General features: G+C 36.3%; 5 protein-coding genes across 7 annotated transcripts; 2 read left to right on the plus strand and 3 right to left on the minus strand.

The window, feature by feature from the left end:
• Positions 1-160: 160 nt before the first annotated feature.
• On the plus strand, positions 161-1,125 carry Bma-mrpl-20 (50S ribosomal protein L20, putative; the record flags this gene model as incomplete). The annotated part of the gene is made up of 4 exons (XM_001898495.2): positions 161-280; positions 440-550; positions 664-807; positions 934-1,125. The coding sequence occupies 4 exons, from the start codon at positions 161-163 to the stop codon at positions 1,123-1,125; spliced, it is 567 nt and encodes a 188-aa protein (XP_001898530.1).
• A 489-nt stretch (positions 1,126-1,614) lies between these two features.
• Bma-pfs-2 lies at positions 1,615-9,034 on the minus strand (the record flags this gene model as incomplete). 2 transcript variants are annotated; one of them, XM_001898497.2, is made up of 17 exons in its annotated part: positions 1,615-1,875; positions 1,946-2,106; positions 2,224-2,425; positions 2,542-2,693; positions 3,137-3,355; positions 3,476-3,719; positions 3,915-4,036; positions 4,172-4,333; positions 4,494-4,664; positions 4,806-4,957; positions 5,107-5,331; positions 5,441-5,595; positions 7,632-7,727; positions 7,844-8,017; positions 8,480-8,587; positions 8,755-8,850; positions 8,930-9,034. In XM_001898497.2, the coding sequence occupies 17 exons, from the start codon at positions 9,032-9,034 to the stop codon at positions 1,615-1,617; spliced, it is 2,805 nt and encodes a 934-aa protein (XP_001898532.2). The 2 variants fall into 2 exon arrangements, with proteins under 2 accessions (XP_001898532.2, XP_042933863.1); XM_043077929.1 differs by lacking the exons at positions 7,632-7,727; positions 7,844-8,017; positions 8,480-8,587; positions 8,755-8,850; positions 8,930-9,034 and having other exon boundaries at positions 5,441-5,496.
• Positions 9,035-9,678: 644 nt separating this feature from the next.
• Positions 9,679-16,532, minus strand: Bm6158 (MSP domain protein; the record flags this gene model as incomplete). The annotated part of the gene is made up of 19 exons (XM_043077930.1): positions 9,679-9,777; positions 9,886-10,023; positions 10,247-10,353; positions 10,515-10,554; positions 10,659-10,712; positions 11,208-11,399; positions 11,525-11,668; positions 11,847-11,968; positions 12,310-12,505; positions 12,797-12,892; positions 12,999-13,166; positions 13,496-13,586; positions 13,710-13,894; positions 14,297-14,434; positions 14,542-14,676; positions 14,952-15,092; positions 15,341-15,519; positions 15,686-15,770; positions 16,311-16,532. The coding sequence occupies 19 exons, from the start codon at positions 16,530-16,532 to the stop codon at positions 9,679-9,681; spliced, it is 2,532 nt and encodes an 843-aa protein (XP_042933864.1).
• An 89-nt stretch (positions 16,533-16,621) lies between these two features.
• Bma-rfl-1 (Ectopic membrane ruffles in embryo protein 1, putative) lies at positions 16,622-19,549 on the plus strand (the record flags this gene model as incomplete). Its single annotated transcript, XM_043077931.1, has 13 exons — positions 16,622-16,732; positions 16,842-16,919; positions 17,019-17,101; positions 17,232-17,312; positions 17,448-17,556; positions 17,696-17,848; positions 17,944-18,046; positions 18,159-18,323; positions 18,501-18,537; positions 18,623-18,704; positions 18,881-18,975; positions 19,179-19,291; positions 19,458-19,549. 13 exons carry the CDS (start codon positions 16,622-16,624, stop codon positions 19,547-19,549), a joined length of 1,302 nt encoding a protein of 433 aa, XP_042933865.1.
• Positions 19,550-20,367: 818 nt separating this feature from the next.
• Bma-mrg-1.1 (uncharacterized protein) lies at positions 20,368-23,094 on the minus strand (the record flags this gene model as incomplete). Of its 2 annotated transcripts, XM_043077932.1 has the most annotated exons (10): positions 20,368-20,533; positions 20,640-20,736; positions 20,828-20,939; positions 21,218-21,337; positions 21,614-21,733; positions 21,846-21,937; positions 22,133-22,247; positions 22,553-22,645; positions 22,834-22,971; positions 23,053-23,094. In XM_043077932.1, the coding sequence occupies 10 exons, from the start codon at positions 23,092-23,094 to the stop codon at positions 20,368-20,370; spliced, it is 1,095 nt and encodes a 364-aa protein (XP_042933866.1). The 2 variants fall into 2 exon arrangements, with proteins under 2 accessions (XP_042933866.1, XP_042933867.1); XM_043077933.1 differs by lacking the exon at positions 20,368-20,533 and having other exon boundaries at positions 20,636-20,736.
• Between the last annotated feature and the right edge of the window lie 2,655 nt (positions 23,095-25,749).

Consider the following 25,749-nt stretch of genomic DNA (forward strand, 5'->3'; position numbering starts at 1 on the left):
ACGTCCACTCCAACACCACTCACTTCCCAAGCACATCGCAAATTCACGCGGCCCCTCACTGGCAACAGCTAATCGGCACCAAACCTGCTGTTGATGTTAAGTCCGGCAGCTGTGGATGTAGAATTGGGGGGCTATTCCTGACTTGTTTGGTCAAGGCAGGATGAGGTCAAGTGGGGTCAACTTTCTGCGTCGTGTCATCAATAGTCCATATCATCCGTTCTACGTCAAAGTCAAACCAGATGTATGGCAGAAACGTGAACAACTTAGAAGATTTGTTGCCGTACGTGTTATTTTTAACAATTTTGCTAATAATAGTAATGTTGGAGCACTCTCAGTTTATAGTAATATTAAAGAATATTGTAGTCAGTATTGGAATATGTAATTATGATATTACAGTCTTCCGTTTACTAACGGTACACAATGATACTGTATGTTTCAGTGGCAGTACGGTTTCCAACGGACTACCGTACGAAGAGGCTTACGAAAATTGAATAAACTGTATACATATTTGAATATGCAACGTGAAGATGCACCGAAATTGGAGAAATTTGTAAGTTTTCTTCGAACAATTGACAGAACGCTGTTTCACTTTTTTATATCTAAAATATTACAACTGTATACATATACTTAAAAGATTATGTATTGTAATTGTGAAGATTGCAGTATGCGGAAGAACGAATAAAGGCAGCTCTCGCCGAGTACCATTTCGACTATGCACCTTTCCGAAATATGCTTGCAAAAGCGCATGTCCTGTTAGACAACGTTGTCATTTCGCAGCTTGCAGTCTACGAACCTGAGTCTTTCAAGGTTATACCGCTGTTTGTTGTAAATGTTGGGTGCTTAAGCCATATTGCAATAAGTTCGTTCTAAATCATAATATGAACTAAGTTCGTTCTATATGATTTGCATCTCGACTAAACGTGATTACATCAGAGTTTGGTTATGTTGACAAAGCAAATGGCAGTCGAGGATGGACGTCCGGTAGTCACAGATGAAGAGCAAATGAACGTGCATACTGACCAATCATTATTTGGTACTCCATTCGAACACTCCAAAGTGTTTCCTCGGGGAGCTGCAGAGAATCACCAAAAACCTCCGAGACCACTCAAAATTACGGAATATTAAGTTACGAAATATAAATTCGATGTTTTGTTCCAACCATTTCTTTTTTTGTAAAAATGATATATGTCCAATATAGATTATGACTTAATCGACACATGACACATTCATGCCACTGATATCGAATGAAAGTTTCAGTTGGTGCTTATGATCCTTGTAAGCTGGATATTCATTTATTATTTTATGTGTTGAATGAAAAAAGCAGCACAAATTCACCATATAACCAAGTAGATAGTGCAGAACACAACAGAACAACAAGAAGGAAAAAGCAATGAGTTCCATAATGTATAAATAAAAAAAGTAACATGAAATACAGCTTACATACTTCAAAATTTTCATATATATATTGAAGATCCAAAACAACAATGCAAAATTGTCGTAAAGTAATCCATATTTCTGGATAACAGATATGATTTGGTTGCTAAAGGAGTCAGTTTAGTTACCAAATGAACTGGATGAGGTTAGCGATTGGGATTTTAACGCAAATATCAGCAATTAATAAGCTCCTCTACGAATTCGATTTCTGCTCGCCCCTCGCCGTACTAACCCACCTCCGGTATGCTGATGTAAATAGGGCGGATACTGTTGTTGATGTTGAAGGCGATCATCAAAATCACTGACGGGACAGTTAAATTCATAACGCATTGGGACTGACTGGCCGAGTCCAATTCTACCATCTCCGGCTTCGTTCATATTTGGCATCCAGACACGCCGTCGAACTTGACTACCTTCGAAACGACCATCAAAGTCTTCGTCCTGAAGATAATTTTTGCATTCTTCCGATATAAAAGCCAAATTCTAAAATGGTGTTGAATAAACAACAGACCTGTTTAGATGCAGTTGGGGCACGTAGCTGAGGCCTTCTGCGAGGGTCACGTACTTGAGTTCCAGATATAGATCCTCCTGATCTTTCGTCATCTCCATTCCTAGCCATATTTCCTCGAGACCCACCTCTTCTTATACGAGGATCATGTATTCTTAATTCGCCTGAACACATAAACATATGTGATATGACAGCCATAAAGACAAATCCAGTGTCATTATTTTTCAAATCCAAATTATCATGTTAAACGGGAACAATCCATACAATTCATAATTCCATACCTGTAGAAGGAGTAGTTCTTGAGGTTTCATCATTATTTATTGATTTACTGTCTAGTTGTGCACTAGAGCGCCAGCTTTGTGACTGTGAAGATGACGAAGGTTGCTGATTTCTTAGATCCACATCATTGGATGTGCAGGTGCTATTACCTTGTAAAAGTGGTGGCATTGAGAGAGAAGAAGGTGCAGTACGATAGTCCACATCCTAAAACCAAAAAATAGTTTAGAAGTAACAATAGCAGCAACTACTAAAAGATGCTGAACTTGTTTTGTTCGACTTATGAAAAATATTCCTGCAAATATCAAGTTTCCGAAATGTACCCTGTTCTGAATGGATGACGACGATGCAGGAGGCACAGATGTAAGGCTAGCCGGAATTGGTGGTGGCCAAATAAGTGGACCAATAGCTGGTGGCATGGGTAAGGCGGGTAAAGGTATACCAGCTGCTCCCATCTGGGCCACTGCCGTCAGTGCTGCAAAGGAAGATAAAAACAATATTCATCGACAAAGCACTAGAAGCCGACAAGTTGCAAATAAAACAAAACTATTCAGAGCTTCAAGTTAAGAAAAACAGTCGTAGTATTGAGCTAACGTCAATAACGACTGATGATGTGAAGTTAAGAGAGTGAAAATTCGAATACCAGTGGAAGAAAAATACAAACGAGGAGACACATTAAGAGATTATTTTCAGGATTCTACACTAAGACACTAGGAGAACTTGAAATTATATAAAATTGCCTTTACTTCTCAGCGATATGAGGCAGGATGTTCAGCACCACAGCAAAAACATTCTAATGTTATACCACTAGTTATGGTACCCTAGTCTGTATCAGTGAAAAACTATGCCAGTTCAAAATTGTGGAAATAAGTAAAAAAGTTTTCGAAAAAAAGAAAAAAAAAAGATGGAGGAACATACTCTGCACAGCTGGTACCAAAATACCTTGTTGCGGGGTAATCTGTTGTATCACTGGTGGTTGAGATGCTGTTGAATTTGGCCACTGTTGTACAACCGCCGGTGCAGATGACAGAGATGGCGGCATTTGTAGGGATACCGAACCAATTTCCTGATCTGATCCAGTGAGATTTTTCTGGGAACGTCTATTTCTGTCCTGACTAGGGCTGGGAGATCGGCCTTCTGAAAATTTGATCACAAAAAAAAGCTATTATTCGAGGACGTAGCATAGCACCGAATAATTCCAAATAAACATATATTTGAAAATGGCGAAAGTTAAGATTAAAATAAATGGAAAAGCACCATCGAAAAGTTTCAAAGAATCTACAGCTTCTTCACGTTTCGAAGATAGCAATGAGCGTGGCGGTGGCCCAAGCAAGGAGGCCTTGGATCTACGGAATGTCCCTTCGTCCAGCACTTCATCAACATAATCATCGCTTCCGGAAGCTCCAGGCTTCGCAACATTCCACATCCGTTCAAATTGTCGTTGAGCTTTCTTTGGTGGAGGTTGTTTAATCAAAGTCCTTTTTGCACCGATATTCAGTGTCTAACGAAAAATAACATAAATAATTCATTTGCTATACTTCTAATATTCAAAGGCATTTGAACAATATCTAATAATAACGCTGTTATTGCGACCAAGCAAAATCTACGTTCTCATCAAACTTGCCAGTCCAATTTCTAAAATATTATTATCAGGTTTTAAGTATTTCTTCAATGGAAGTAATACTTATTAACTTACCTGTTGACGTGCGTTTGGATCTTCTGGAAATAGCAAAGGTCCTCCAACCGGTGGACCACCAACAGTTGTTCGCGCTTCTTTCTTCTGCATTCCTTGAAACACGTCATCATCCAAGCCCATACCTAAAAAACATACCTCCAACATACAGCGAACAAAACTTGAACTTGAATTCTGTTACATCTTCGCTTCAACATATTTTTGCTCAAAAAGATCTTATTTAATAATGTAATTTTCGAGGTTGTTAAGTTCAACAGCACCTGGAATAACAGCGACAAAAGTTTTTTCCTCATCAGTTTCAGTTTTCGTTTCTTTTGCTGCCGCTGGTATCGAACCAGAACATGATGCTAAACCATAGATGTCATCCTGTGTGTCACCTGGACGATTTCGCGCCCAGAACTTAGTGTTGTTATCATTAGAACCTGGAAGATATCAGCATAAAATAAGAATTTTGAAATTGGATTATATCGGTGTCGAATTTTTAAGTAAAACGAAGTTTTATCAATAGATTGACAATACCTGAACCACAATGTTACTTCAAAAGTCTCATTTATCATAATTTCAGCTTAAAACTCGAAATACCTGATGCCAGAATATGGCCCAAAGGATGCCACTCAAGTGTCCATATAGCTTGGTCATGAGCATGCTCCAAAAATCCAAGTTCTTTGTCATTATTTACAAGCCAATATGCCAATGATCCATCACCGCCACCACTTACAAACATACCTTCATGAACCGGATGCCAAGCTAATGCTGCAAAATAACATAATGTGAAAGTGTGAAAAATAATGAGTTTAAATAAAATAGAAGATTACAAAAGCAAAAAAACTCAAAAAAAAAAATCAATTTTGCAAAGTGAAAGAAAAAAAAAAACTACTGCAGTTGGAAACTAACCTGTTACTTCTTTTTTGTGTCCCTTGTAAGTGTGCATTTCACGCATCATTCTGATATCATACATTTTAATCAAATGATCACGGGATCCAGTCAACAGCCAATTTCCATTTTTATTCCACTGCACGGCCATTACCGAATTTTTATGATCATGTCTCAAAATTAATGATTACAAGAATTTATTTTCAAATTAAAAATTATTAACAGCCATATATGAGTTATCAACAGAGAACTTGATGCAAGCCCTTACAATAATTTTTTTTTTTTAATCATTAGAATCCAGAAAAGTTTTAAAAAAACTCACAAAGTTGACAGACATTGGCCTGTTTTTGGATCCCATAATTTCACCGGTTGTTGTGAGTCACGTGATCCAGTGCATATCAAACCTTTTTGAGGATGCCAATCAACACTACGCACATCCGATCCATGGCCGCGAAGTACTTTTTCTTCAGCACATCGAGCAAAATCCCAAATTCGCGCGGTAGCATCATCCGAACCAGTTACCAATTTCACATCTGTGGGCGCAAAACTGAAAAGTAATAATAGGAACTAATAACTAAGTTTGAACTTCATAGTACAATCTCAAACTTCCTGCAATTTAAATGAAAAAAAAAAAAAAAACAACAAACATAATTAACCTGATAGATCGGATAGCTTCATCTTTATGCGCTTGATACATGTGTACATTGTTCATATTTGGTTGCCAATATTTTACGAAACCGTCGTGATCCGCTGAGACAAGCCATTGATCGTTGTGTGACCATTTCAAAGCACGGATCGCTGTATCATGAGCCTGGAACACCATTTCAACAATTACTCTGTTTTTCACTGCACGTAACTAACTTCAGGTGGCATAAATTAACTGGGAATATTAAAAATATAAGAATTCTCAAAAAAGATATTGATATGTTATCAATTTAGCAGTTCGCATCAAGTCAATTTTTCTTTTTAGAACAGATTCTGCGACCTCGTGGAGTGAACTATAATATGATTTGTTGCTTTCATATAATCAAAGAATCCCAAATTTTATACCTTATTTCCTTACCTAAATGGATTAGAGTGTTTAAGAAAGCTTCTTTTCATGTCTTAATTAATAAGCAATTCCTCTCAGACTTGCAGAATGCATAGCAATCAGTTAGTTTCATATTCCAATTATATCATCTTTATCAGATGCTAGAAGACATTAGAGAACACTACCTGGAATTTTCTACTCATGTGAACTGCAAGTTTAATCCCAAATACTGATTAACACGAACAATCTTACCAAAGGAATAAGAAGCTAGATGTAAACGAAGAACATATCGATGTTAACTGTATGAAAGTTGACTTGTTGTTGATTAAAAGGTAAAACTGATTCACGTAAAAACGCAATAAAAAAAAAACCAAAGCACACCCCTACAATTGCAGTACAGCTTCTTTTCTGGAACAAAGCCTCCTTCCATTTAAGTATAACGGAATTATTTATTACATAGGCGATTGCTGCAATAACATGCAAATCGATGGCATTCTTAACCTGTATTCATCTCAAAAGATCAAGCAACAAAATAAAACTAAAACATATAACTGACTTCGTACGTCCTCGTTTTCTGTAATATCCGATCTTTTAACTATTTCACTCGTTCACAGTGACACCTTATTCCTTAGTTATACTTTTCAGGACAGTTTATCTGTCACTTGTCGTCAGTGACACCTTAATTTGTTAGCTACTAGCTTGCTAAGTATTTTTTACTTGTTACAAGTGGAAGTCGGTACATTTGAACCAGATGTTCTAACCCTTTCATGGAATATATCAAGACACCCAAGCGTTGTACAAGAAATCAAGTCACTGGAACGTTTTCGTTGTACGATTGTCCTTAAAAAATGCGAGGTCTGCTATCATTACGTGTAAAGATCAAACAGCATTAAAGAGTAAATTGATAGCTATCATAAGTGTCCAGTAGAAAAACACAATGTTTTGAAGAATTATAAGCAAGTCATCTTTAAATGACTTCAATAATCTCAGAAAACGTCGTCGCAATGTTCTTCAAATGGGACCCTTTTTAATAAGATATCTAAACATAAGTTGAAGGTAGCATCATTTACACCAAATAAAAACTGCATTACAGTTTCTCCATCCACCTACCCAGACTTCAGCAAATTATTGAATGCAACCAAGAATACTAATTCGATCTCACCGAAGTTCACGAATAATGAAAAATACTTGCTTAGCACTTCATCCTTTACAGTGATGGAAAATAATCCATTCCTAAGGAAATTTCATTCAAAAAGTCAACAGTACTTTTTGATCAACAAAGCAGGCCAAAACGAAAAAATTTTTAATGACCTACTTTTACTGATAACTGATTTCAACATCCCATGAAATTTTAACAAGACCACCGACTGGTCCCTAACTTTTTGAGGAAGTTAAATCATTTGATACATTAGCCAATTTTGAATTGATTTGAAAAATGCAGAAATAACGTAGGCAGTGGAGGATGAGTCCAACACTCGCTGATAATCGCGATGCAAACTGTCAACAAGTAGGCCTTATAAACTATTTATCTGCTTCATAATTATACAAAGCAGGAAAATATCGGCATATTTGTAAAAAAGGCAGTGCCGACTGGATCATCCTTTATTTTCATTTATGTTATATATAAAAATAATTCTACTCACAAACTCTTTTCAGCCTTTTCTTTATTTCATTTTATTTGAGGCCGAATTAGTGACTTACGACGTAAAACAAGGAGTAATGGATAACATACGGTGACGCATGGAAATGAATGAATGAGACAAAACTGAATAAACGCGATCCACTGAGAAATGGACGATAAAAGCTGCCACAAATACCTGAAGAATTGTCTCGAAATTGAAAGCTGTACCATTCCATAAAGTGAATTCGCCCGTTGATGCACCCGTTATCAACCGTTTACCCTCTGGTGTCCACTGAAATTTATAAACCACTAACTTCCTATTATACTATTAAAATGTTGTCTTGTATTTCATAGTATAAAGCGACAGAATTTTGACTGTAGCAATTCATAAGGACATTAATAACTTACACAAATACTGTAAATAGGACATTTAACTTTATTCATCGCAGCTCGCACAAATTTATTTAAAACACAGTCAATAGTCTTGTCTACAGTAGTGGTTGGAGGAACCGCAGAATTCTGATATAATATATCTGGCTGAACGGCCTCACGAGCACGCAAATCATGCTGCCATAATCGAGCCTGAAAATTCTTTCACGTACCAGATTTCTGCTTCTGATTTCTAAAATCAACTATAAAAATTTATTTATATTTATATTCCCCGCCTACCTCCATTCCTGTGCTATGTGATATACATGCAATCCTTTAAAATCTTTTAACCCAATGAAATGTGTGCTATCGATAGACATTTCGTAGAATATATAAGTCAGCAATTATTTCAGCTCCAAAATTTTTCAAATACCGATATCATTAATTGAGCATAATGAGTTGTAGATGTTGGAAAAAAAATTATTAAAACACAAATAAAAAAAATTTGATTCACAATGAACGATACAGATTACAGTTCATCTAGCAGTTGTGAAAAAAATACCTGTTACCTCATAATAAAATTATCGATAAGAGGCCGAAGAAATAAACTAGAATTGAAAAACGGTACAGGGCAAAAGGTATGATATTGAAGATTGGTAGTCAGTATAAACATACCTCGAAATGATTTAGTACATTGGCAATATAATCGATGTGACGCCGGACGTTTGCAACATTCTTGCGCAATCGCCTACCCGGACCGTCAGCAACATCCAATACCGGTTGCTGTAATGACAGCACAAACTAATTTAATAAGAAATTCTGGACTTGAAAAAATATGTTTAGATACTACTTATAAATGTCACTATTTGAGGGATCAAATAGCCGTCGGCTTTAACTATTAAAGTATTAACAGATAGATGATGAACACGCATGTATGATTGTTAACGAACCAAATTTGTTTTGAATCGATAACCCGGCCGCAGGTAATATGGTTGAAATTGGTTGTTTGTTATAATTTGTTGTTGACTGGAGATATTAGAACTTGTCTGCAAGGAAATTTTTGGAACGAAATATCCTTGAAAAGATAACTTATGTACTACGCAATGTTTGGAAGAAATTAACAACCTGCGGAAACTGTGAAGAGCTTGCGGCGGGCTGCAGCGGTGCTGATGAGCTCAGGGCATCTATATCCGATGCTGGGTACTGCAGCAAAGGTGACGCTGCAGCCATAATGATTCAAAATTTTATATACCACTGAAAGATACATTTAAAGAAAAGATGAATATGAAATTAAAAATGAGAATGCTGAACAAGCGATGCGGATTATCTGCATACACTAATAAACCATAAGGTGTGGAGTGAAAATAGTGGAATGTTTTTGCATGCCGAATAGGAATATGCACGTATAATAAATGTTGAATATACGATGCTAGAGCGTTACGCACGTGGAACGAATTGATATGCTCATGAACTGAATGGGTAGATTTTGGTGAAGAAGTAAGTGAAAAATATCGTAAGGGTAAAGTGATATAATATCTACACCTCGTGACCTTTGACACCCAAAGGGAACACACAGACCTATAACTGATTCCCTGGCCTGCAAACCCTAGCAGCAGCGATGCGTGCATACAACGGCACGACGCGTCCGAACCCACAATGCAATATTAAAGACCACTGGAAGATAGGATCCGGTTGAAATGCACAAAGAACGGAACGAGTTGGCAGCGATTTATTTATTGAGTGGTGTAGTGGTGATAGGATGTGGTAGAAGAGAGGGAGAGATGAACGGATGGATATTCACACCGCACGGATCTGATCGCATCGAGTCGAATGAGATCAGATCAGATCGCATCATCGAGTTGAGTGAGATCAGATCAGATCGCTCGAGCGATAAGTAAGGGTAACATGGCCATCTTTTGGCTGTCCTTTGAACGTTTGAATAATGGCTTGGGAAAAATGTCATCCTTATTGGCCTGAAATATAAAATGTGTAATTCAGATTTTGTGAAAAGGAATAAAGACTACAAATGAAATTATGGAAAGGAGAAGAATGATCACAGATCAGAATGGGCGATCACTTACCCGAACACTAACGAAAATCATCTTGTCCACTTTTGGTACAGCTTTCCGCCGCATAATATCCACCTTTAATTGTTCTCCCGGATCAATGAAGCCGAATACGGGATTTACCCGGTACAGCTGGTTGTCCGAACATTTGGCCTGAAGATGGATCCTTTCTCGAAATGTCTGTTGAGCTTTGAATTACTACTGAGACCATTTATTCACTTATTAATTATTCATCTTCCTGAACTAAATGAAATTTGATGTGGTTTACTGGATGAACTAACGAAAATCAATCCGTATTGCTGGTTACCGTACAGGTAAATTTCTCTCAGATGTCTTACCTAATTGCCATTGTAAGAATCAAATGACAGTGTCATACTTTGACAGCCAAACGGTCCTTTGTTATATTTCGCAGTTGTACTGTTTGATAGCCTCCCTCACCACTCCATCGGAGATTTCTCGGTTCAAGTATCAGCTCTTGTTCCTCTGTATCAGACATTTAGTGGCTGATAGATTGTTGATCTCTCTCACTTTCTCTCTCAGTGAGAGTTTCTCTCTTAGTACTTGTAAATGACCAACCTTAGTGATGAAAAAAACGAAACTTCGGTTTGTAAAAAATTCGAAAAAATCTTAAAAGAGATAATCACCTTTTTCATCAATTAAACCGATATTTTCCTGAGTGTTTTGCTGAAATAAATAATTATTTCAAGTAATGAAATGTTTTTGATAACAAGAGAAAATGGCTTGAGGAACGTTTCATATTTTTTTAATGAAACTGGAATTCAACTAACCTCTTGTTCTTTGAAGGTGGCTTCCTTCCTTTCTTCATTAGAGATCGATTTTGTCTGAAATTTTAAATCACTCTATTTTCCTCAATTGTTGAATCCTCCTTTTTCTCCGAAAAATTTTAACTGATTCGGTTATTTGAACAACTCGAAGGTTTTGACGATAAAAATGATTCATTCGATTTAGCAAAATTTCTATGAATTATTTTTGTGATAGTTAGCGATTTGTTTGTCTTACTGGTTTAAGGGTAACGAATTTCTACAAAACGAATTTTAAGAAATCATATGATTTGAATAGGTCAAAAAATTTAACAATACAGATTATTTGCCGCTATCAGAAAAAAATTTGATAGTATTTTGGGAGTTGTGTAAAGATAGCAGTAAACGCTTAAACGGCTTTTCTTCTTTAGAAATGGTTGTAGTCAAAAAGACTGAATGACCCATATTTTCTCTTTTCTGACAATCCCTTCAGAAAATGAATATCTGTATTTACTGTAACATTTAATTAATTCAAAATTTAAATAGTTTAAAGCATTTTTCAAAATGATGGCTTACATCCTCAACCTTAGCAACTTTTATATTTTTTAGTGTCCCGGTAGTTACCATAGGTATCACAGCTGACGACTTTCCAGGTATATTAGCAGATGTATCACCACTCATTTCTTTCTCGCATAGCCCATTCCATCGATGTGAACCCTTCGACGGAAGGATTGCATCATTTTGGCTTCGTATGCTAACTGATCTTTTCTAAATTAAACAATATGAAACATTTTCATGCCCAAAAATGCTTCTTTATCGAACTGCTTTCAGGTACTTTAAAGCTAGACTATTTTGGCTTGTCAATCTATCGGGACAAAACTTTTGCTGATTACTTCTATTGCTCTTTTTTTCTGAGATGATAGTCGCGATGATTCTTGCACACTTCTCCTTAGTTTGTTTTTTTGCACTTTGTTCCTTTCCTTCACAGACTTGTTTGAGGATGCGGAACTTTGTGTCACTTTTGATTTGGTATTTGACTGAAACATATTTAACTAACCGTGCAACGACGAATGATTCAAATCATTAAATCATAGATAACAAAGATCAGTTCATGATCGAGAGCAGAAGAGAGCGACCTAGTCTTGCCTGCCTTTTCGTGGCTCTCTACATCTTTCCCTACCACTCATCCCGAATATTTGGAGAGGAGAGACAAACGGTATCACTAGGCATCACTAAACCAAATTCATCTTTTTTGTCCGTCTCCCACTCGCACACTGCACGAGAACGATGATCGCCAGTGGTACCACTCCAACCATCAACAAAACGACATCCTTTGGCTGCGCGTACATTTCACTACTGTACGGAACAAACGGTTCTAATTGCCACAGTCGTATTTCTCTCGACAGCCGCAATAAATAATCCCAAAATTAAAGAATAAGAGTTCTAGTGTTGAACCCATATTTATATGTTACAATGAAATGAAATGCATAAAGTGCGCGTGACACGTACCGTCGTCGTCATACTCACTCACACGTTGTCATACTTACGCGCCATAAAGTGGGAAGAAGAAAGTATATGCGACAGAGAGGAAGGTGGAAATGAACTGTGACAAGATTATGTTTATTTCGATGAAATGAAATTTATTGCAATTAAATTACATAGTTTAATCTCAATTAACTGAATGATGAATTGGTTTCCTCAAAACTAGCCAAAGACCCAAGTGTCGCGAATTGCCATTCATTTTGCGGTACATACAGTTGCATCACAGGGACTTGCCCATGCCCCATATCTTCTTCTATGTCACCTCGAGAGCATGCATAATGACCACAGGATAGCATACAATCCGTAATCGGATTTATCGCTACTTTTTCATCCTGAAGATATACGGGGAATCTGTGCAGCACGAATTCGCAGAGCAAGAAATGTTTCCTCACTAGATACTATCTCTCATCTTCTTGTTCATACTGCTATTATTGAACTAGCACAAGGTTTGCTAATCAAATACTCATTCAATCAAAAACTTTGTTTCGCTCTGTCAAATCATAGAGCAGTAGTTCGATACCAGTAATTACTCAGCATAATATTTCAAACGAAACTTTTTGAAAATTGCAAAAGAGTGGCCAAATATTAATCTCTTGCAAGAAGAGAGAAAATAAAAAGGGTACCGCCTCGCATTTCCTATTGGAGATGGCTCGAATGTACTGACAGCGATAATTGTAATTCGGATGGTCGTACAAATATTCTGCATTTACAGCCGTTACCTATTATATAACTAATTTAATTTAATAATACATTACTAATGCGGCATATGACACTTGTTTGTGTAAGACAATTGTATTTCCTTGCAATGATTGTCGGAAAACTTACAAATTCGCAATCAACTCGACTTTGTTCTGGACAATAGCCACAACTTCTGCGGCACTTTTCCCGAAATCTGGGAAGCAAGCAATTATGCAAATTTGTATGACTACATGTTCCGTTTAGAACAGCCTGAAGATCATCGGTACATATTGGCAACTGATGTTCTGTCTTTTCCTGAAATTATTGATTTCTTTCTTTATTTTTCCATTATTATAAATTTTATTTCCGTATTATTTTCAGCTTATTTTAGATGGAAAAAGTTACATTTTCATAATTCATCGCTATTTCCATAATAAGTAAGAGATTTCTGCGGTAGAATCACAACGATTGGAAAAAGATATGAGAGAAAGGAGGGAGGGAGAAAGAAGAGATATTCAACTATTATATCATTAACAAGTTTTAATACTTCAGTACTGGCAATAAGTTGATAATTGTACAAAGCAGAAGTCAGACAGAGGACATCAAAATAAAACCGGTTTGAAGGAGAAATCCGGAAAGTTAACCTGGATGTACAAGAAAGGATGATGTGTACTAATGTAGTACAGTCGTAAGCTTATACCGCACATTCCACAGGTCCGAGCACATAATATGTACCTGCAACGGGATCTTCTCAAAAGAAAAAGAAAACAATTTCTTCCATAAATACTTTTTCAGCAAATTTACATTTCTTGCAAAGCAGTCCACATGAGAAATGTTTCTAAGCAAGATGAAATCCACCTGAACTCTTGAAATGAATTGCAATGGCCACGAGATTTGTGTAGAAAGTCACAGTCAACGAGACTATCCTCACAATACAAATCAGCCAGTCCAATGATAACATTAGGCATTTTCTGGAAATCTTCAGCCCTATACATTGAAGGATTCGCGAAATCATGCAATCGGTAACTCGAATCCTTGTTGGCCTAAATTTGGGAACTGCTGATAAAGGCAAGAAGGGAAGAATCAAAAGAGAATGTAGGGATAACGAAGACAAGGACAAGTGCAAATGGTGACAAGTAAAAACACTTTGCTCCTCCAGTGAAACTGTAACACTGATCTAGACTTATTGTGACAGTGCAAATGGTGCTAACACAGTAATCATTACCAACTTAGTAAGTTGCTTTCCTAACAGTAGATATCATTAGAAAATTCAGTAAGCAGTAGGCTAGGACAAAATAATTTTCATAACAAGTCTGGACCAGTCTCAGGAATTGATGGGTCATTTGAGCCCCGGTTGAGTAAAGGGGGATAAGTGGAGGTACTGTGATGTCTTTGTGACCCGCAAAAGGATCTTTCATAGATGTGTTTGTGACGTATATGATTACCTGTTTGTAAATTCTGTTCACGTGGAAGATGTCATGGTTGCTTATATTTCTGGTCCTTCTGTACACACGTCCAAAGAGTGGGTCATCTACGTAGGGGTAGGAGTGGATAAGATTCTCGTATACTTTGCTCCAGTAAAACTGTAATTGAAACTTTGAACCGTTCTCGTCGAGACAATATCGAGAGGCTTCAGTGAGTGTGAGACATTGTACTGTCATTCAGAGATAGAAAGAGATGATGCGCTTACAAATTCCATATTTGGTTGATGACACATCATACTTGTCGCAGTTTCCATTCCAATGCATTCTTCTTCGTTGGTCTCTTCGGTCAGCTTTTTTGAATCCACAATAAATTTGTCCTTCCATACCACAAATTTAAGGTACTGTAACTTTACTGCATTAGAAGCAGAAGACAATAAAAAGGCTTAAAGAGTTCGTCTCGTAGTGATAACACAGAATGACTTTTACTTTTACGGTGACACGGTGGGCTTTCTCACTTTGAATTCCTCTGGTTTTCTGCCTTTTCGAGGCTACTTTTATTTTGGTGGTACCGCATAATGCGGATGCTTTCGAGCATTCCATTATCTGCATACTGTATGTCTCTCGGTACGCAGAGGAAGAATTCGTTAGAAAATTTGCTAAGTATTAGGCAACTTACACCAATCTCGCTGTCAGCACCGAAATACAATATGTTTCCTTCCGGCTCCTTCATTGCGATCATTTGAAAACCAAGAATTTGATATATTGATCGCAAGACAATGTGACTGTACTCTATACATTCATCGTAGATATTGATCCACTGAAGAAGACGGCGTTTTAAGTGACGTGTGAGAGTTGAGCACGTGGAATGGTTTCTGACCAAGAACTGTACAGAGGTAGGACGGGAAAGTTTAGGATCAGATACCGTGACGGAGTATGAAATTTGCGAATGGAAATCTTTATGTCATTTTGCAGTTTGCAGTATTCAGTTGCATGCATCCCACTGAATTGAAAGCGTAATTCTAAATGAATTCCACAGTTAAATATAATAATTTAGGTGTAACTTACTCTTTCTCCACCCTTCCCATATCCAAGAAGTCCGTAACAGCCATAAGTAGTTGTCTTCACAGATATGTAATCGTTATCTCTCTCTTTGATAAAAGATCGAAATTTAATATTTGTTCTGTTTTGTACCTGAAACAATAGATCCGCCAGTTGTTCCCATCGGCGTCTCGAGTAAGCCGGTGCTGAAAAGGAAATAAATCAGTCTTGATTTCGTATTCTTTTCCTGGAATTAAAGAAATATTACTAAACTCTATTTCAAATTTGTTTTAATATTTAGGATTTAAACAGAGCTGAGACTTTTCATAAAAGTAGCCTCTGTGCAGTAAAGTAAATATATTGCTTATTTACAAATCCACAAAGGTATTGTTTGTTGCTTCCATTGGTTTTCTTTTTTGGCATCCATTACAAACATCCATTTTCCTAGTGTACTGCACTGCAATTTATTGATACAATGTCGAAACCGAGTTAGAATTATATGAAATCATGAAAATATTGAAATATTATTTCGTATTTGTTTGTAAAATATAAATCTTAAGTGTTTATTATGAACCTATGCGTTTCCAGTCATTTCAATCCTCAAGATCAACAGAAAAGATTGTATATATCTCATGATAGTTGATGTAATTGCATGTGAGATACCGCCTTCTTTGCTTACGGAGGAGTGCTTTCTTATGGTAACCTCCCAAATTCTTATTTAATTTCCTATTTAATCTCGTCAAATCATCGATCAGTTATAAAGAAAACTTAAAAACTTTTCTCGGGTATTATCTTACTGAGATAAGAGAATTTGGTTTTTTTTCCTTGACAAAGTAAGACAAATCTCTTCAGTGACACCTAGTCGAGAAAATTGATGAAACTTTGTAACACTTTAGATAACAGAAACCTCTTGTATATTTTAAAGAATGCTGATTTAATACACTCGCGTTCGATACCTATACGCAGTTTTATTTGAATTACACAAATTACAGATTACCATTAAGCTGAGAAAGATAAGTTTGAAGAACATCCATCTGTAGGAATTCATGATATGTGCTGGTGAAAGGGAAAAGAGAGGAATGGAAGGTGCACGGACACTGCTTGTTGACTGAATTAGTTTCCCAGCTTGGTTATTCATCATATTCATGGCTGGCATGAGAAGATGGTAGAGTAATGGTAACTGGAGAAAAGTGTGATTCGGTAGCTCTCCGTAGTTCATTTCGTATTTCACAGATCATGACAGAGTAACAGAGATCATAGTGGGAAGCTTTCCTATCACTTTCATTTTGTTGGCACCCAAATTTTCAGATGGAGGAACTATCGGTTGATAAATTTCGAAATGAACGATGGCGTGACTTAAGACGTCTTACCGACGGGAAATCGGCTTTTGCCCATCCAGCCTTCGAACCAGGAGTGCAGGTTATCGTCTCTAACTTAAGCTGTTTCCTTAATTTAGTGCAGTGAAATGATGTTTTCTATTTTTCGTATTAACATATCCGTGTGTGATTGAAAAAACTTACTTTTTTAGAACTTGGAAACAGTACAAAACTGCCGTGTATTAGTGGTCGGAGCCGGTGGATTAGGATGTGAATTATTGAAAGATTTGGTATGTTTTTCTTTCGGTAGCTTTAGTAGTCGTATCACATTGGTGAGATTTTACTGATCAGACAGAAACTTTCCATTTATTTTAATTAGATATGCTTAGGCATTATCTGGTTTTCGAAGGATCGAAGTGATCGATATGGATACGATTGAATTGTCCAATCTGAATAGGCAGTTCCTTTTTCGGTTCGTTCCGTTATCTTTGAAACCTAAACCAAAATTGATAGATGATTCAAGTTCTAGTAAACACGTTGGTTTCATTACGTTTCTCAGTCTCTCATCTTTTATCTTATTTCTTCATTCCCGTTATTTTCAGTGAAACTGATGTGGGTAAATCAAAAGCCGAGGTAGCGGCAGCATTCATCCGGAAACGAATCCCAGATTGCTCTGTAGTCGCGTGTGTTTTTATATTGAAACCAAGGAGATGTTACATTGAATAATAGTACATTGACATCAAGCATATAGGATTTCGCTTGTGAAATATATTAGTATAATTTCATTATCTGCTGATATTCAAGAAAGTTATTTGCAGTCATAACTGTAAGATACAGGATAAGGATGACCAGTTTTATCGATCGTTCGACATCATTATTTGTGGTTTGGATTCTGTGGTTGCAAGAAGATGGCTTAATGCTAAATTGGTTAATTTTTTTTATTTATTTCACCTAATTAATTAATGTTGAATTTGTAATGCAATAGCTGAAATTATAAAGCTTTCTGTCCGAATAACAGTTAACCTTTATGGCGTAACTAAATATTTCGTAATTAAATCAAAAATAGGTAAGCATAGTGGAATTCGATCCGGATGGTAATCCAACAGGCATTATACCTTTAATTGATGGTGGCACAGAAGGATTTAAGGGGAATTCTCGAATAATACTGCCTACGATGACTGCTTGTGTCGAATGTACTGTTGATCTGTACCCACCACAGGTTACACTTTACCTTTATTCAAATTCATTGCAGTCGAATTTGATTTAATTTAAATTTGAGCCCATTTATGACTGTCAGTCAGCTTGCATTTACAGATCACTTTTCCTATGTGCACGATAGCAAATACTCCTCGACTTCCTGAACATTGCATTGAATATGTGAAAGTAATACAGTGGCATAAGGACAAACCATTTAATGGTTCGCTTTGATATTTCATTTATTTGTAATTTGAATATAACACTTCATAACATGTACCACACTGATGCTACCGCTATCTCAAAAATTGCTATAAGTTAAAAGTATTATTCAGGTGAAGCGATGGACACTGATAACATGGAACACGTGCAATGGGTGTTTAAAGCTGCTTTAAAAAGGGCTAACAAATACAATATCAAAGGAGTTGATTTAAGACTTACAAAAGGTGTTCTGAAGCGAATAATTCCGGCTGTGGCATCTACCAATGCTGTTATTGCAGGTAGTATCTAATTGTTATCGTTCTCGACCTTGACTTTTGGAATATATGTACGAATACTTTATACAATTGATTACTAGTACACAACAATATTCATATAAACACTCGTTATTTGTAAACATGATATTCATAAGGATAGTGAGATATGATATATAGGATAGTGAACTTTAGATATTTCAGCATCATGCGCACTGGAGGCTTTGAAACTAGCTTCAAAGTAAGTTTCCTGATTTAACATTTTTTTAACTGATATTTTTGACTTCTGGCGGTTTTTCTTTGTTAATTGTTACTTTTTTTTACAGCATTTCATGCCCAATGCAAAACTATCTCAATTTTACAAATATTGAGGGAGCTTTCGTGGGAGTTGTCGAATTGGAAAAAAGAGTAAGTCAGTAATTCGCGCATACATTCATTGATAATAAATTCTTTCGTAAAATAGGTTTTTTATACACTTTGCGTCTTTAATTAAAATTAATTAAAAACTCGATACAAAAGTGCACTTTATTCGATATATTTTTGATGTTTATTCTTTCCTCGATAAAAATAGAAATTTTTTTCAGCTGGACTGTTTAGTATGTGGTGAACAGGCACAGTACGTAGATATACCCGCCAAAGAAACACTGCGCCACTTGCTAGATGAAATTATAAAAAGATAGTAAGTGTTTCCATGTGATTCACATTTTTGTTTCTGTTGACAAAAGAGATACACAGTGATACACTTCATGATCAGTGCTTTAGTTCAAGAAAAATTTGCCCCTTCCTTTCCTCTTTTCTAACATTTAAAGGAAATTACTGGTTAGAGTAGGAAAAAAAGACGAAAAAAACTTTAATCTTATGAAAAAAACTATTGTTTTATAGTCAGCTTTGTAATCCATCAATACAAACAGCAAAGGAAAAATTATATATGAAAAGCGATCTGATACCTGAATTGAATGAAATCAGCACTGCCAATTTATCCAGAACTTTGGAAGGCCAGTTTTCCGGTTTGATTGGAATGAATTTAAAGTTTATACCTTGCATAAATTTGGGATCGAATAATGTTACGGATGTCTATTTAAGAGATATACATGTAAAGCTGGATTTATTATAGAAAATGTTCTTTAACAGGTTACCAAATCACAAGGCGATTATTTGTAGATCTCGGCCTGGCAAATGGTGACGAACTTCTTATTGCTGATGAAACTCGGGCTCGACCAATTTCCTTACGTATTCGTTACCAAGGAGATTAGAAATTCACTGGAACTTGTTAAACCTATTTTAGAAGGTGCCTATACTATACTAACTGATCAAAAACACTGAAGTACATTATGAGAACAAAACTTGCGCTTTTCTGCATACGTAATTTTTTCTGTGTATTTCAGAGCTAACTCGCTTAAGAGAAATATGTCTAGTGAGGTGCTTTGCTGGAATTGTTTGTTCGAAAAAAACTTTGGCCCTGTCAGAATTTCACTGAATTAGGTAGCTCAGTAGTTGGTTTCCGGATTTTGTCCTTGTGATTTATATAAATATATTCGTACTATAGATATATAGTCAAAGAAAAGAATACCCGCTTCAATGTTAAATTGATTTAATGAATATAAGATGTCTCTAAAAAACATCAAAAGAAAAATTCTAAACAATTAGAAAGGAAAACAAGTTTTCCAGTGTGAAATTAGTATTTACGTCTAAAGGATGTTGAATTACAAAATTTTAAGTCTCGTCAGTTATAAAATATTAATCTTCGAGCAGTCGTTATCATTCATCCCTGAATGGTATTCCCATAATTTTTTCCCTTAAGAAAATGCAGGCCAAGTAGGTAAGTTTAAACACGTAATGCATGCACCTAAAATGACTTGTTGGTAACACATCATTCTGGCGTGATCTTTGATTGACCAGTATTTTTTGTTCTTTTCAAGTTTACCTGACATCATTGCAGATAAAACATATGTAATACAGAAGCATCGAACATGACTATTCTAAAAGAATTTATGAAAATCATACATTTGCAAAGGCTTGCTTTGGATATATAATAGATTATAATTAGGCATTTGCAACGGTGAAACTGCAGCTAAATTTTAGAGTTTTGCAAGAGGCGCAACTTGTACTCTTCAGTGACGGTTTCATAGTCTTGCTCTGGATCGAAAAATTTCTCGGAATTGCTCCCCAAATAACGAACAAATGACTGGACAAAAACAGTTAAAATCTCTTTCGAATCGTTGTCGCACAGCATACATCTAAAAATGAATTATGACCAGCCAGAAAGGAGGCATTCGAGGTTGCCATTTGCAGTTTTTTCCTATTTTAAGAAATGAGGATTTACATCAAATAGTTCCAACTCACTCGATCATTTCTGGAAACCTAATAAGTAGTCGAAGCAAATAAATAAAACCATAGTATTCCGATGCCCGAAGTCCTTTTTTTGGTTCATTCAACAGATCTGAAATCCACTGAAAGCATCAAACTTTCTTTGAAACATAATGCTCTTTAAATAAAAAAATACTTTATATGTAATAAATGCTTGCTCCAACCTGATATATTGTACAGATGAATAACTCCTGAAGTCTCCTCAGTCAGGTCCTTATGACGCAACTTCTCGTTTGCGTACAATATGTCAGATGCTATAATCAGATCGAAAAAACTCTGCAACAACAAGTTTCGGAGGTGTAAAAAGTATAACTGGTAAAGAGTTATATTTTCTAGAGCAAAACATACATTACAGGACTCAAGAAAACATGCCACTTTTCCAGTTGACATCTCGGACAAAGTACTCTACATCAAACCAGACAGATTGATCTTAGAGAAAGATTTTCACATGCAATAATGCCAATTAACACCTTTTTATCTTTTTATCAGTCTTAATATTTCAAATTTAACCTACAATTTAATTCAGTTCTAAAAAGAGACCTATAAGGAGTTACTTTCATATTATCTGCACATTCGTCTAACGCGGCCACAACACCTTTCCAGTATCGTGCTCGTCCTTTATGCACTTTAACTTCTGAGCATACTGCATCCAGTTTTCGCACGTGCATGACATACTGCAGTGGATGGACCGTTGCACAGAAATTGATAGAAATTCCTGCTCAATCTTCAACCCGTCTAATTTTCCAATTTCCTTATAAATTCTGCTCAGTGTAAAAGAAATTTGCCAAAATATAAACAACCGAAACATGCAAATTGCTAGGTATTTGGAAGCAAATTTTAACTTAGCTTTGTCAACAAAATGATTTTAATTTCGAATTTAATTTCTATTGGTCTCTTCAGAAAAACGGTTCTTGACTAGATTAGTAAACTAGTAATCCCTAATACCTCACCTCTTCCATAATATTTGAAACAGTCAAGCGGCATGGCAGGCGCGGTAATTTCAGCTCGCTTTCAATCAAACGACGGTCATTTTCTAGCAGAGCTTTCAGCTTTTCAGGAATTGATACTGTCTAAAGAACTTTCTAAAGAAGATATTTCATCAGGAAATTGGCTGATGCTCAGCTGATTAAGAATGTCCAAAGAGGATGCTGCTATAATTGAAAAGTTCGTTTGTTTCCTGACCTCATTTGTGGATGAGCTTCTCGATATACTATCCGTTGAACTATCCCCAAAGACACTGTAACTGACTAGCAGTTTTGCATCTCGAGAAGCATCTAGAAAACAACGTAATTTATGTATATTAGTGATCTTCTAAAGATATCTAAAGCATGATTTATAAAAATAAACTGAAAAAATATCATCCTTTAAAAAATACATTTTTATGATCTACTACAACTGTAACAAATATCAACAGAAAAGAGAAATTTTCAACACATCTAAAGGCGGCAATATTTAACAAGTTCTCTTACTGGAAGAAGACTCTGACAATTGTACAGCCGAGCGCCCACGCCGAATTTCTGCCTTTTGTGGCTTCTTTTTTTTAACTAGCTCAGCAGCTCGAGCCTTCGCCTCCCTCATTTCAATCTAAACATGCCAATATATTTAAACATGACATCACTATTCTGCCTACTACACATTCAGTCCATTGATATGGAGCAATAGCTAATTACCTGACTTCTATCATCCTAACTTCATAAAATCAGTTTACAAAGATTCAGTGCAATATTTTTAGGTCAATTAAAATCATTCATAATATAAGCTGCATAAATCAGTTTTTTTTTTTTTTTTTTTTTAAGAAATTAAATTCGTAATACTCGAATTATGAAAATAACAACAAAACAAAACAAAAAATATCGACATTACCCCCACAACAAAAATACCGACATTACCTTTGCAAGTTCAATATTTTCCGGTGTAAACGGACGGAATCGTATTGCAGACCTGCTGTGCGGAATGTTTTCATCGTATCGTTTACTCCATCCCTAATAATAGATGCACGTGTTTCAACAATGTTTTTCACTACTTTGTCTACAATTCTTTTCCTTCTCCTAATGAAGTATACTTCTCTCTTTTACTGTAAAACTACAAAAGCAGTGCAATGCTCAACAACACACTTTCTTCCACCTATTTCTACTCGTAAAGGTTATACAGGTAAGAACTAGAAGACAACCTGATAGTGAACAGTATACAAATATTCTCCATTTGTTTGTATTTTTACAGCGATTATCTTAGCCTCATAAAAAAGATTGTCGGTATGGCTACAAAGTATCATCGAGTTCACTTCATAAGGTGTTATCGGTGGCACAGGCTGCAATCAAAAAAGCTATGGAAATGTTAGTCTCAACGGCAATTCAGTAATATTTCATATGGTTTTTCTAAGAAAACTTACACTTGTTACTGAGCCATCAGAACTACTTGCTTCCGCTTCCATATCTGAAAAAAGGAAAAAAGAATTTTAACTGCTCAGTCATTTCGCATCACACTCCTCACCATTCCTCTTCAGGGACAAAAATTTGAATCAAACAGTCGTAAAGCGATGATCTCTGCTCCAAAGATAGTGTCCCTCTGGTCGATCGTCCCATTAAACTTAATCTAATGAATATTCCCAGAAGAAGTGAACTAATGCTATGACAAGCCGACAACACATCCGTGAAGTAAGAAAACACTGGAATCAGTGGACAAGCGACAATAAGCGCTGCATAAATGAGAGAAGCACTTGCTGACTTAAGCTCCAATCGTTGTCATCTCGAGAAAAACTGACTTAAGCTCCCCTCGTTCTCATCTCGAGAAACGGATGAGTCGGATATCTCTCGAGAAACGGATGATTCAGTTACCGCCAACCAATATCGCAGTCCTATCACTTCTCCGCCACACCTTCTCAGCCCATCTCCTTATCAAATCGGGAAGGCAAAAAGCAGGAGCCGTTCTCGCTAGATAACAATGACGACACGGTTTTCTCGCTAGATCGAGTTGGATTCCTGCGTGGATGACGTGGTATCCGAGCAGGCAGTTTCTTAACACGTGAGGACGAGTGTGTGTATGTGTGTGTGCTACTTTTGGAATACAGTGATGCCACTGTGACTCCTGCCATGTATCATCGCATGCAATTTCAATTTCATAGAACAATTCATTTGCGTATTTCTTGTCGCATATCTATTCCATCCGGAAATCTGTAGTTTCCGGATGCATTCATCAAAATCTTCTGGAAACATGTGAAGTAGCAGCACAGGATGTAAAGAATGATATCATGCCTACACAAGAAAAGGCATACAGGGGATTTGTGTAAATTTGTTGCTGTTGGTGACAGTCACAGTTTGCAAGCGTTACAAATAGATGTCGAATGACTTGAAAATATTTGGCTTAAAAATTTTTCAAGGAAAGTTGGATAATACTAATACAAATGTCTGAAGACCGAAAGAGATGAACGTTTACCGTATTGCAGGTGTTTACCGTGAGTGATACCTCACACCTCACTTCACAGCAGTCGTCCATCGATTTTACAGAAGAAATAGTAGCAAGCTGATTTACATAAGATTAGCTGAAAGCAAGAACGGAATTCGTCTTTAAAGATGAAGTAAACAGTCGGTTCACGTAGAATAATCGTAATATTGTTGGCGATGGCCGATGCTAAGAAAAGTCATGTAAATTTCATCAGCGCCACGGATGTTTTTGATCAGTGAATGGTACTTACTGGTGAATTAGTAAGTTTATGCTAATCTCGAAATTGTTGGCTTATCCCTAAAGTTGTGCAGCATATTGTGAGAGGGGAAGAGGAATCATTTTCTCATTTTCCAGACGTGTACTATTTCCGGAGAAACTGATGCATTTTCTGAAACGGAAAAACGATGGTATATCATCATCATCTGTTCTTTTGGTTTCTTTTCCGTATAAAAATTTCTTTTCCATGCTTATCAACTTTTAAATTTGACTTGATTTTCGGATGTTCTCTTTTAGATGTAAACAGAGCTGAAGTAGGCCTTTCTACTGGCACTTATCAAATATAGATAGCATCACAATAGTTTTTCTCAGTACTAAAGGCAATTCCCTAATATTAAAATAATCGATCACAAAATAATTGTTGGTTAGTCGAAAAGATTTTTAGTGGGAAGAACGAATCAATCGTACAGGTATGCTTTTTATATTTTCTCACCAACGAACGACAGTGATCAATGATAGTTAGGCTTGGAGTCACGGTATTGACGTATAAGTCTAGGTTAGCAACATGAGAAGACGTACAAACATTCTTAACGAGCACCAGCCCTTGGCCGAAGTTCTGATTTCTTTAATATATCGTACACTTCTTCGACATTATTCGCGGCAGACCAGAAATGACATTTCCTGTATTGTTCTTTTAGATATTCACTTACTAACATGCTTTTAAAACTCTTTCCTTCTTGTTATCACTGTTCAGGAAATGCTGAATGACACCGAGGACTTTGCAGTTCTTCATGACGAAGCTAACAGTTCCAGTGCTCCCTATATCAAGTTGAATCCAGAAAATACAAGTTTAATTTCAATGTAGTCGATAAGGAAATATAGGGAAAGTTAATTGCATTGCTTTTGCACAGTACTTCTAAGTGCAGTAATGTTTCGGAAAGTTTCTTTCAGATTTATGTCTTTGCTTAATAAAACACCGTTCCCAACGAAGTCACTCAAAAGCCGTGATTGGTATTTCATGCCCTCACGGCCCTAAAAGCTAGGCTGAACTCATCATATACATCATATGCACCTCTGTTCAGCTATATGTGGGCGTAAGCATTTCAGAATTCAGGAAAAAGGTGGAGTAAAAAGGCATTTCTGACTTGCTTTTCAGAAACAAAGACATTTCGACTAATAGCAAATTTCACTAATGCGGCAGACTTCATTCGTGACAAAACCACTGCACGTATTATAGCCATTTTTGAATTTTTATTCACTCAATGCTGAGCGAGACAGAAGACTAATTTAATTAATGAAACGAAAAAATGCTTTAAATAGTTTATTCAACAAAACAACTTTTTAAAATACTGCCAAGTAAGTCATATAGATTGAAAGCAGAAAAGAAGACGCAAGGGAAAGGTCTGTCCGCGCACCTCAGTTGAAATTA

The sequence above is a fragment of the Brugia malayi genome (assembly GCF_000002995.4).
Source record: "Brugia malayi strain FR3 genome assembly, contig: Bm_v4_Chr2_contig_001, whole genome shotgun sequence".
Lineage (NCBI taxonomy): Eukaryota > Metazoa > Nematoda > Chromadorea > Rhabditida > Onchocercidae > Brugia > Brugia malayi.